At 42.0% G+C, this 12,017-nt stretch overlaps 5 protein-coding genes across 5 annotated transcripts; 3 read left to right on the top strand and 2 right to left on the bottom strand.

Moving 5' to 3' along the window:
• Window positions 1-959: 959 nt before the first annotated feature.
• Window positions 960-2,108, bottom strand: PUMCH_000274 (uncharacterized protein; the record flags this gene model as incomplete). Its single annotated transcript, XM_063019367.1, has 1 exon — window positions 960-2,108. The coding sequence occupies one exon, from the start codon at window positions 2,106-2,108 to the stop codon at window positions 960-962; it is 1,149 nt and encodes a 382-aa protein (XP_062875437.1).
• Window positions 2,109-2,912: 804 nt separating this feature from the next.
• On the top strand, window positions 2,913-4,067 carry PUMCH_000273 (uncharacterized protein; the record flags this gene model as incomplete). Its single annotated transcript, XM_063019366.1, has 1 exon — window positions 2,913-4,067. The coding sequence occupies one exon, from the start codon at window positions 2,913-2,915 to the stop codon at window positions 4,065-4,067; it is 1,155 nt and encodes a 384-aa protein (XP_062875436.1).
• A 634-nt stretch (window positions 4,068-4,701) lies between these two features.
• Window positions 4,702-7,044, top strand: PUMCH_000272 (uncharacterized protein; the record flags this gene model as incomplete). The annotated part of the gene is made up of 1 exon (XM_063019365.1): window positions 4,702-7,044. The coding sequence occupies one exon, from the start codon at window positions 4,702-4,704 to the stop codon at window positions 7,042-7,044; it is 2,343 nt and encodes a 780-aa protein (XP_062875435.1).
• Window positions 7,045-7,123: 79 nt separating this feature from the next.
• PUMCH_000271 (uncharacterized protein) lies at window positions 7,124-8,152 on the top strand (the record flags this gene model as incomplete). The annotated part of the gene is made up of 1 exon (XM_063019364.1): window positions 7,124-8,152. One exon carries the CDS (start codon window positions 7,124-7,126, stop codon window positions 8,150-8,152), a length of 1,029 nt encoding a protein of 342 aa, XP_062875434.1.
• Window positions 8,142-11,882, bottom strand: PUMCH_000270 (uncharacterized protein; the record flags this gene model as incomplete). Its single annotated transcript, XM_063019363.1, has 1 exon — window positions 8,142-11,882. The coding sequence occupies one exon, from the start codon at window positions 11,880-11,882 to the stop codon at window positions 8,142-8,144; it is 3,741 nt and encodes a 1,246-aa protein (XP_062875433.1).
• Window positions 11,883-12,017: the final 135 nt, after the last annotated feature.

Here is a 12,017-nt window from a genome sequence, read left to right as displayed (position 1 = left end):
CACACCGAAGGCATGTATTGCTATAAACGGATGATTAGGGTCAAGGATTGGAATCAGATTCCAATCAGAGAAGCTAAAGAAGAGCCGCAGAGCGATTACTTAGATCTAGCTCTAACCTTCCGTCTCTTTCTTTTAAGTCTTCTAACTCTCTTCTTTCTCCACTTATTTCTCATAGTGAATGAATGTGTAGGAGAAAATAATTTCCAGCAAAAGCTCGCGCTATATATGACCTCTTGGCGTGTGGAGGCAAAGAAACAGTGCGGGTGACTGTCCACTACTGTGTCAGGGCATAAGCCCTAGGCTCTCAATGAACCCAATCTCTATCATATAATCGGTATCAAATAAAAATTCTGAGCTGCGCTTACAAAATTGATTATTTAAAAAACAATTATTCTTTATGTCTATTCATACAATGCCATCCTGATCAACTTGTAGTTCGGTTTGCAATCAAGCAGGAGCATCAGAACTGATCTGGGGCCAATGAAATTGTGGAATTTCAATTAGATGATGGATCAATTGACTTGATATGGAAAAATTTACTGAAGTTCTTTTTTGTATAATTGTATCAATGGCCTGTGGTACAAAATTATGGAACTACAGTCCTTGTACTGAAGGAGAGTGTCAAGGACAATTGAATGTATTTAATTTACGAATGATCTTGCCCCGGGCCATGTTGATAATGTTTATGTTTTGTGATATATGACCTTGCTACTTCTTGAATTGATTTGAAACGGAGTTATTGTAGGAGTTTGAAGTTAGGGCTAAGTAAGCACAGAATGAGATGCATTCGAGATGATGAATACATATTCAAGTTTGTGTCAATATATCTTCAATTGAAATTGCCGAAACGGGAGTAAAGTTGAGTGCTATATTCAGAAGCTATATCTGAATTGAAGTTTTGTTGTCATTGAGCGATACACAAACCATCTAGTATAGTATTGGAGTCTGATATATACATTTTACTCAGGACTCTCTTCTAAACTTTTTTTCAAGCGGCGTGATTCTTGCGCCAATGCTCGTAACAAGTCGTCCTTCACTTGATGAAGATGAGTGCTCTCACAAAGCTGATCTACGATTTCAGGATTGATCAAAAGCCTTTCGGACTCCTCCAAATTTTCCTCCTTTATTTTTTCAAACAAGCCGCTAGCCAAGTATGGATTATCCAAGCCGGGAACAGAGCTAAAAGTTAAGTGAGTGGTGTCTTCTATAGTATCATCTGCACTGTTGCTTTCAAGCAAGTAGCCTAGATTTCCAGCACCTCTAAGAGCTTGAAGATGGCAGTACAAACGATATGCAAAGTAAAATCCAGGCACGTTGGGGAGAACCGGAATGAGGGCAGCAGGTAAACTGAGAGGGATTCCCAAAGCACAGAGATAGGCCCATTTTTTATGATAGGCAGTAAGCGAGCTTCTGAACTCATGCATCTGTGACAATATAGCCTGGGGCTCTTGGAATCGAGGGTGATACACTGGTATGGGTTTGAGTTGGTCCAAGGAGACTACATCACTCTCAATATCGGCAGTCAACACCACTTTAGGAAGGGATTCTCGGTGCTCCTCATTGATTTCTCTAATCATTACGGATTTCCTGGGAAATGACCGCAAGCAATTCTCATCGTAGGGGATAGAGCTAAGAAGGCGCCTAATAAATACCACGATCTTCTGATTAATTGACACCTTCGAATTCTCAAGCTTATTCCATCCCTTGATGGCAAGTGAAACCACTTTATTTTCAGCCTTGACTCTCCAGTCCATCTCATTGCGCTGCTTATCGCTTAGTAGACTGGGCTTGTGGTGGCAATAAATGAACGATCTGTGAGTAGTAATAGGAACACTAAGAACGAAAATCGAGTCCAAATTGAGGAGAGGGGTAGGTCGAGCTTGTTTTTCTATATCATTGTTCATCGATGCGCCATTGTTAGGCACGAGATCATTTTTGTCGGACTCTATTTTTGACTTGATGATATCAGATTTGAGGTCCTGCGACGATTTCTGTTGGGCTATGTACAATGATTGATGCAAATTTCGATAGGATCCAATGGCCACGCGAGACTTACTCGGAAGGAGTCTCATTGAATGTGAAAGATGCGAGCATGAATAGAGGGACATCTGGTTCTGATATGTTCATGGAAATTTGGCCTTGCTCAGTTGCCGCAATTAGATACTGGTGGATCATGCAGGATCTGGGGTTATGCGAGACTGATACCATAGATACCGAGGGGATGCAAATCGAGACTAATTAAACTCTCAGCAAGACTAACGGGAGCTGCAGTATAAAAATGATGTTATAAAATTAGTAGTTAATTGGTGTTGCCGTGATGGCGCATTTTGTGAACCCACTACCATGTTATGGGTAGCTCTCAATGAGTACTGTCTCAGTCAAGAACAATCCAGAATCAAGCAAGGAATGACTTTTAATAATCAGATTCTTTAATGATGAGTATGAGCATCTAAAGCAGAGTATTTGAGTCTCTGTTTTATTACAGAAGTCTATTTAGTTCTCCATGAACATAGTGCATTCCATGTTAGTTTAATTGAAATCAGTTTTTTCATAATGAAAGCAGTTCTCTAACGACACACTGATTATGATCATATGACTTCTCTCTGAAACTCAATCTCGGGACAACTTCACTTCTAAGCCTTGCAATCCCTTCCCCATTGAGCATCATAGGCTCCGAAGGCGACCAATTCCCATCGAATTATTAAATTCATGACAATTTAAATGTTTCCGGCAAATTATACCGAAAAAAATTGGGATTACTCTCCGAAAGCCATACCATGCTTCGCCTATTATTTGGCTGCAAATACATCTGCCTCCCGCTGCAGGAACACACTTATTACTTCTGTATAGGTACAGACATAATACATACTTCCAGCAACATCACAAACTCCACAAAATACTAGAATCATTTGATGCCAGGAGACAATCATGCCGACCGCAACGGCACAGAAGCGTACTTCGGCAACGCAACCGTTGACGAAAGCGGCAATTTTGTTCTGATTGATCCCTTTCGAAAGACTCAGCTTGCGTCGTACTCCCTAAAACCAAAGGTGGTGCCCAACTATGTGTTGGCCAAGATGGCCCAGGCGCATCAGCGGGAGCAGTCACAACGGGGCACGAATTCTGATTTGGTTTCGCCTGAATTGCGCTCGAACTCCACTACCTCTAGTGACAAAAAAGAGGAATATACATCGTTTATGAATGATCCCTTCAACAGAACATTGAACCATGGCTACCATGATTTGCTACTGGCAGTCAAACAGCCCAGCGAGTTCACTCTGGACCAATTATCTCTCGACCAGTCTTTGAGTCAATCGCCAATTTCTGACAGCCCGTGGGGTGGAGACGATAGACTACGACAAGCAATTATGGGCACAAGTGCCGGCGATAATCTGACCGGCGCAGAGAATAAGGGCGGCTTCTTTTCTCGCTTATTTCTATCAAAACGTAAGCATGCAGACGACACACCCAGAGTAAGAAGCAAGGCAGGATATTGGATGCTGGATGAGAAACGAAAAGACTTGGCGCCTACACTCCAGAGAATATTTGTTCAGAATCCCTTGGTGCCGCTTTTGCTACGAATCATGATGCTCGTTTTCTCCACATGTTCCTTGGCGCTAGCCATTAACATCTTTGTCAACCTGAGGAAGGAGTATGACAACGTTCCAGTCCTGCAACAGCCCGGTACAGTCTTCGCGATTGTTGTACAAAGCTTTGCTATAATATACATTGTATATGTTGCGTATGACGAATACTCGGGGAAACCGTTGGGACTCCGCGATCCATTGGGGAAGTTGAAGCTCATCATGTTGGATGTGTTCTTCATTATTTTCTGCTCTGCAAACCTCTCTCTTGCATTCCATTCTTTGTTTGATACAGAGTGGGTTTGCATGGCTCAACCGGAGCTGGGTCTGAGCATTCACACACTCACAGTCGGGTTCTTGTGCCGCCGCCAACGAGCCTTGGTATTTTTCCTTCTGTTGATTGTTTTCTTGTGGCTTCTTACGTTCGCAATCTCTATCATTAGAGTCGTAGACAGGGTCAGTTCTGGGCCACGCTCAGGATGATGACAGCATATGTTGCGATTGTTTGTTAGCCTCCGTTCAAACACCTGATGCGTGTGCAGATGCTTTAATTCTCAGAACTTCATCCAATAGCAATTTTGAATGTCGTTTCATCTCTTAGAAGCCAGCTTTTTCTAGAATAATTAGAAACCAACTCTATTTATTGTCACTCTCAAGTTTCAGCCATGACAATAACGACACGAATACTAAAAGGTATCGAAAACATTTCACAGAAAATAGACAAAAATTAATTTATGACCCACAATGGATCTTAGATAGCCTCATGTACAATTAAAAACAGTCACCTTCCCCAGTCCCGTACGACCTGTATACTGCAATTTACCCTAGCACCTTTGATGGTTACTGTAAGAGAATCTCCTTACAACCAAACGGAATTGCTACCAAGACACAGTCTTCGCACCAATTCCAATCTGAGCTTTGAATAGTTTTGGTTTTCACTGGTTGATTTCCGAGATTGGATCCACAGATTTGATTCCTTGTTGCGACAATTTCACTTCAAAGCCAACAGAAATCCTTACTATTCGAAAGGCGTTCACAAGTTGATCCCACAAATACCGGTAAGCCCACATCAATCAATTCTCGTACCACAGCCCGACTTAGCAAATTAGAACTTTAAATGTCAGCTCCTCCTCAAGCTCTTCCTATTGCTGGAGATTTAGACGCAACATGGAACTTCATCAAACCAGGATTGGAGTTCATCTTGGGGGCCCAGGGAGACCAGGGAGTAACTTCTAAGATATACATGAACTGCTATACCGCAGTATACAATTACTGTACCAACAAAACTCGCAGCAGCACTCTCTCGCAAACAAGCACCCGCATGGGACTGGAAAAGACGACATATACACTCACTGGTGGGGAAATTTACGGTAAACTAGAGGACTATTTGAAAGAATATGTGCAGAGCTTGCATCCAGAAAATAACGAACCGTTTTTGGAGTTCTATGTCCGTAAATGGAAGCGGTTCACAATCGGCGCTCGTTACTTAAACAATGTCTTTGACTACATGAACCGGTATTGGGTCCTTAAGGAGAGATCTGATGGACACCGGAACATCTTTGACATCAACAATTTGGCTCTCGTTCAATGGAAAAACCACCTTTTCACACCGAACCTAGATCGTATTCGTGCGGAGATCTTTGGTCTCATCGAGCGCCAAAGAAACAACGAGATCGTTGATACAAACATCATCTCTGTGGCTGTTAAATCAATGGTGTATTTGGGATTGGATGTCAATGACTTGAAGAAGCCAAACTTGCTGGTATACGCCACCTGCTTTGAAACACAATTTATCGAAGTTACAGCCGAGTATTACCGTAAAGAGAGTCAATCCTTCCTCTCTCAACACGGAGTCAAGGATTACATGATCAAATGTGAGAAGCGCTTGCCCGAGGAGATTATTCGTGCTAACAACTACTTGGAAGAAAGAAGTCGAAAGCTCTTGCATATCACTTTACGTAAGGTCTTGATCGAAGACCATGCGCAGGAGATGTATGATCAATACTTGAAGCTCTTAGAGGAAAACGGAACTGAACATATTCACCGCATGTTTGTTTTATTCGCCGATTTGCCCGAGGGTTTAGATACTTTAGCTGCCAGGTTGGAGTCTCACATTAAAATTGAAGCCGCAAAAGAACTCGAAGAATTGAAATTGTCAACGGAGTCTCTTGAGGCTTCATCTGAGGATAAAACGGCACGAAAGAGACCACAAGTTGCCGTTAACCCTAAAGCCTATATTTATGCATTGGTCAACATTTACGACAAATTCAGCAGAGTTCTTGTTGATTGTTTCAACAGAGACCCTCGCTTCATCAAGTCCCTTGACGCTGCATGTAAACACTTCTTTAACATCAACGCAATAGCTGTCCCAACCCCTAAATCTGCAAGCAAGACACCGGAGTTATTAGCAAGGTATGCTGATGCATTTTTGAAGGCTACTACAAAGGAGGTTGAAACAGAAACGCACGTGGCTGATAACTTGAAGCTCGTTTTGAGATATGTTGAGAACAAAGACGAGTTCGAAAATCATTACCGTCGTTTATTGGCGAAGAGATTGATAAATGGCAATACTCGCTCTGACGAACTCGAGGAAGGAATTTTACAAAAGCTCCAGGATAAGAACTCACTCGAATATACATCGAAGATCACAAAGATGTTCGAGGATATGAAGTCGTCTGAGACTTTGAAGCAAAGGGTGAAAGAAGTAATCGGGCCTAACTCTGTCGTGGGTGATTTCAACCCATTGATCTTAGCTAGTAGCATGTGGCCGTTTGTTCACAACGAGGAGTACACTCTTAACATTCCTCCCGAGTTGCAAAGCACTCTTAACTCCGTCGAGGCCGAGTACACTAATTCACACTCAGAAAGAAATCTTCAATGGCTTTGGAATCATGGTAAAAACGAGGTCAAGGCCAATTTGGCTAGAAAAGGCAAGCCACCCTTCATTTTTACTGTTTCAAATGTGCAGTTGATGATTCTTCTCGCATTCAACAAGTCTTCCACGTACTCCTTCGGAGCACTTCACCAAATTGTTGGAGTTGCTCAAAATGTTTTCGAAGCCCACCTTTTACCATTCGTTAAGTTCAAGTTGATTGAGCAAGACCCACCATCACAATCATTGAGCGATCCAAACTCATCGCTTACCATTGTAAACGAGTACAAGTCGAAGAAATTGAAGGTAAATTTCGTCAGCTCGATCAAGAACGAACAAAAACAGGAGGAAGATGAGACCAGCAAAGAGATTGAAGAATCGCGTAAGAATTACTTGACAGCAAGTATTGTGAGAATTATGAAGGCCAGAAAAACGAGACAGCATAACGAATTGATAAACGAGGTTCTCCTTCAAGCACAATCGCGCTTCAAAGCCAAGCTCATTGATATCAAGAGAGCTATTGAGTACTTGGTTGAGAAAGAATACTTGGCGAGAGTAGAGGGAGGCTCATACGAATATCTAGCTTAATATACATAAATTAACGACTACCAATTTTTTTCAAACATAAATTTACGATCGTTTATTGGTGTGTTTATCCAGGGTAAAAATGGCATGTTCCTTTGGTGCCATGAATGCATCTCCTGCACTGTCTGTAAACTCTATGTCACAATTGACACACATTAAAACAAACCAGCGGGGACACCTTCTCTATGACGATGCTGTAGTCTTGCTGGGACACACGGGTGCAGTTCTCACTTCCAAATTCAGTTTGGATGGAACGTGTATAGTGTCTGGGGGTATGGACCGTACAATCCGTCTATGGCATCTACCTCAAAATGAATTTGAGAGCACACCCAACTTCGGAGTATTAGAAGGTCACAAGTCAGCGGTTACTTCAATGCAGTGGAAAGACATGGAGACTCTCTTTTCGGTGTCTGCTGACAGAACAATTGGGTTTTGGGACACCATCACAGGTGACCGCATTAGTAACGGAATCGGCCATGAATTGAGTGTAAACGATTGCAGTGTCAGTTACTCTGCAACATCTATCAGCGTAGGCGATGACGGTATGCTCATGTCCTGGGATGGACGGGTGAAAAAGGCGACTTCGTCAATCACAACTCTGTTTCCTCTTCTTTGTTGCGAGCTCAGCAAAGATGGGTCAATTGCGTACGTTTCAGGTATCGATCCGTGTGTCAAAGCGTATGACATGTCTAATGGAGAACTCTTGTGGTCGTGTCAAGTGGCACAGGATACCGTGACAGGTCTCGCATTAAGCTCGGATGGCTCACGATTAGCATGCCGTCTGGTGGATGGCCATGTCGTAACCATCAATGCATCAAAATCAGTGCCGACTGGCATATCTAGAGTTGGCCCTTCGTTTGAAGGCGCGACACCACGTCCGCTGCGCAACATCGTTCGAACCTGTTTCTCAACAGACGATGTGTTCCTCACAGCTGGCTCTGATTGCCAAGAAGCTTTGGTTTGGGATAGCGCGTCTCGTAGAATGCGTGCAAGATATACAGATCACAAAGATGCAGTTTTGCAAACAGATTTTCACCCGTCTGAAAGTATACTCATGAGTTGTGCTATTGACGGAAATATCGTGGTGCGCCAATGCGACTTCAAAACTTAACTCGTTTCCGAGGTTTGTTTGACTCATCTCTGATTACCTCCTTTTGAACTGGGTTCACGAGCTCCAAATTGAGGTCGTGAGAGGAAAGCTTTTCTCGTCCAGCGGCGTCTATGTTTTGCAAGTTACCTCTGCTGAACAACATCATGTGCCAAACCCTACTGTTCTCCAGCGGAGTACCTGTCAGTATCTTTTCGAGCTTGCTGAAGTGATCAAGAAGGGAAAATTCATCTTCTGCGCAACTGTCGTTTCTTCGCTTTTCAGCTTTGTTCGTATCAGATACTTGAAATTTAGCATATTCACATTCATGATTGTCCGCAGATAGGAATTTGTACTCCTTTATGAAGTTCTGGATATCATCATCGTCAATGACACTCTGCGGTTCAGCAGAAGACGAAGAAAGCTTGTCCTCCGGAGAGTCTGAAGAGTTTTTAGATCTAATGGAATACATCTTTTCCTCCAAAGTTCCTTTTAAAATAAGAGTTTCTACGTGAACATCCTTTGTTTGTCCAATACGATGTGTTCTCTTGATCGCCTGGGCTTCAATAGAGCGCTTCCATATAGGACTAGTAAAATAAACATGAGTAGCGCAAGTGATAGTCAATCCGTGAGAGGCTAAGTTTAAATCCATGATCAAAGAGATACCACCCTCTGATGAGTTATGGTTGGCAAACGTTTTTAAATTGTTGGCTCGCTGCTCGGTGCCAATGAAATGAGCATACAAAATGAAGGGCACACCAAGAGTTTCAAGCAGTTCAAGTAGAAAATAAGCAGTGTCTTCATTGTCGAAAAACACAATTGACTTAATCCCGTCTTGAAAGTGTCCAACTAATTTACAGCTCAAGTAGGAAAGCTTCGTGGATGCTGTACCAAGCAATTGCGCAGTTCGAAACCTTTTCATATCGGCCGCATTAATATGTGCATCCTTAGAATTGAGCGTGTTGAATGTGTTCAGAGATTCTTGTGCTTTGTGATTTTCTTTGTAATGAGGGACATCATTTGTGCCAGCCAAAATAGATTTCGGATCAACTTTTTCTTGGTTCGATATCTTTGAATGACTATTTTTCAGAGATGCTTCCTCGTATTGTGTCCAAAACTGTTTTACATCATTGAGATAGCCTTCAATAAATTTTTGATTGTTTTCAGGATTGACAAATCTGTTTTTGTAATAGAATCTTTGAACAGTTTTCAAATGAGGAGCCGCAAAAATATCAGGACTTTTGGAAGGATCAATGGCTAATAATGCTCCAATCCATGGTGGCAAATCTTCAACGAAATATTGCATTTCGTGACTCGGAGAAGCCATTCTCCAGCTTTCACTCGAAAGAGCTTCTTGTGCAGCTTGTAGAGAAGAGTGAAGTAATTTCATGTCCATGTCACTCTTGGCGTCTTTGACCTTCTCAAGCTTCTTATAAGTCTCATGAATTACTTGAGTGAGTAGTTCCGCATCTTCGACACTGAAACCAGTCCAATAAAAGGATGCAAACTGCAAATTTCGGATCAACTGTCTCAATTGAGGACGGTTCTTGATATCAAACATATAGTCTTGGCCAACTCTTTCGGAGGATATCGCATTGACAGCTAGAACAGCCGTGAATAAATTGATAGAAAGTCGATTATGATACGATGGCTTCAAAAAAGTTGCTGTGTGGAACAAATTTGGCAATTGTAAATCTTTTTCAATATCATTTTGCGAATGTCTTATCATAATAGAATTGAGCAAATTAGATAAGCTCAACAGGGTCGCAAACGAGCTCGTGCCGATTAAGCCACGAATTATAGAAGAGTTCCATAGTTTTGATTGAGTATGGAACGGCTCAATTCTGAAATACTGTGCAACAAGATTCCCTAATTTGACTAAGTCATCTCGAGCATTAAACTTACTTTTCACGACAAATTTTTGACTGCTATCGATGGCTTCAGGATTTTGAGCAGAATCCGACTTTTCGTTCATGTAAAGATTCGTCAAACCCGAGGTTGGTGTACCTGTAACAGCCCATCGTCTTTCCGCATGTAAAGCAGCAACTTTAGAGCTGTGCGTAGAACTTTTTGAGTTCATGGAATGCCCTTCGTCTACTATGAGCCTTTTCCAATAGACTTGTTCCAAAATATGCCTAATTTTCGAGTTCCTCGTTAGAGATGGTGACGATATAATTACTAGATCGTACGAGATAACTGCATTCACGGAAGAAATCGTATTTGTGTGGAGAGAGTTGTCGGTCACGATCTGTTCTTTAAAGCGGTCAGAGATACACAAGACTTTGAGACACCCAGAATCAAAGTGCTTTCGTACTTCGTCATTCCACTGGTGCATTAAATTTTCGGGAGTGATAATGAGCGTTGTGCTACATAGATATAGTTCCAGTTCATTAGGTACTACTCTGCTCCTCCTTAACTTGGCGGAATTGGGTTCATCGTATCTGAGAATTTTAAACTTGGCAGGCAGACTAGCAATCTTTTGAATGACTGCAGCGCTAAGCTCATCTTTGTAATATTGCCATGGTAATGAATTCCTAGTTATAGATTCGACACATACTTGTTGAAGAGTAGGAACATTGTTGCTATTGAAATTCAAAACTGGGGCCATGTCCGCCAGTGCAATCGACACCTCATGTTTAGAGAATAGAACAAGTGCTAAGCATATGAGGGTTTTCCCGAAACCCATATTTTCAGCTAGGATTCCTCCACAAGGTAAGAAGTATAATTCTGGGTGACCATAAATTCCCGGGTTAAGGGTATCATAATAGTAAGGCTGGCCCGTAGGAGTTGTAAGTTTCACAAAGTTTGGCACAACATCTTTCTTCTTGATTGTTTCCTTCTCGTACATCTTACAAAGAGATCGTAGCTGGAATGGGTATAGTTTACTCTTCAAACCCTTGATGATATCCTCTCCATTTTTGTATGAATTTAGTGTTTTGGCAATATAGTCCTCTGCAACAGCAATTCCGAGCTTGGATGAGCCAGTGTGCTTTTGTTCATACGGAGATAGATCTGGCAGATGTAGCAGATCATACACTGATTCTACCAAGGACTCCAACGAAGCATGTGTTTCGGGACTTGCCAAATATCCTTTCCTGCGGAACCATCTCTGAATATGGTGATTTTCCAGTGCAGAGCCATTCGACTTTGTGGAATTATGTGTAGCTAGAAAGGGCAATAAACAAAAACCCACGTTAGAGGACGTATTCCAAGACTCCGCTGAAAAATCAATGACTGCAATCAATTCCAACCACAAGTTTTCAAACTGTTTTGCTGTAAGCGCAACTTTGTAATAGTTGCGCCACAGTCGAATATATCTAGCACCATCTATATCAAGCGGTATAGCGTAGATTCTTACCTTCCATACTTGCACAGGAGGGTTTTGAACCACAGGCACAATTCGGAATGTTGCCAGGATATACTTTAAAGCGACCAATTTTAAGAGAGTCCGTAAAATCGGATTGAGCTTGGTTTTTCTAAAATGGAAAGCTACGTAGTCAGCGTCAAACCACTTATAAGTCGACCGAGAAACGTTTATGGCTTCAAAGCCACAATCGTTTGTCGGAACATCATAGAATGTCACTGTACCCACTGGTTTGAGATTTTCTAGGCAATTACTAATACGAAAAACATGTTGGTTTTCGATTGGAGCCATGGGGATCTGGTAGATAGCAGTAGTGCAGGACAATAGCGATTGGGGTGTTTGCAGCCAATACATGATGAAGTTCAATTGGACGTCTGGTCTTGGAAACATTCAATTGGACTATCATAATCAATTCAAATAAGTGTATTTAATTCCAACCGGCTCCTAGAATTTCGGATCCTCTACGAATAAGAAAGTTTGAAGTGTATGGGTTGACAGACATCAGTTGATGAGACTCTGCCACAC

The sequence above is a fragment of the Australozyma saopauloensis genome, chromosome 1 (assembly GCF_035610405.1).
Source record: "Australozyma saopauloensis chromosome 1, complete sequence".
Lineage (NCBI taxonomy): Eukaryota > Fungi > Ascomycota > Pichiomycetes > Serinales > Metschnikowiaceae > Australozyma > Australozyma saopauloensis.
The sequence above is the reverse complement of the archived record's forward strand: the minus strand, read 5'-3'. Positions and strand labels throughout refer to the sequence as shown.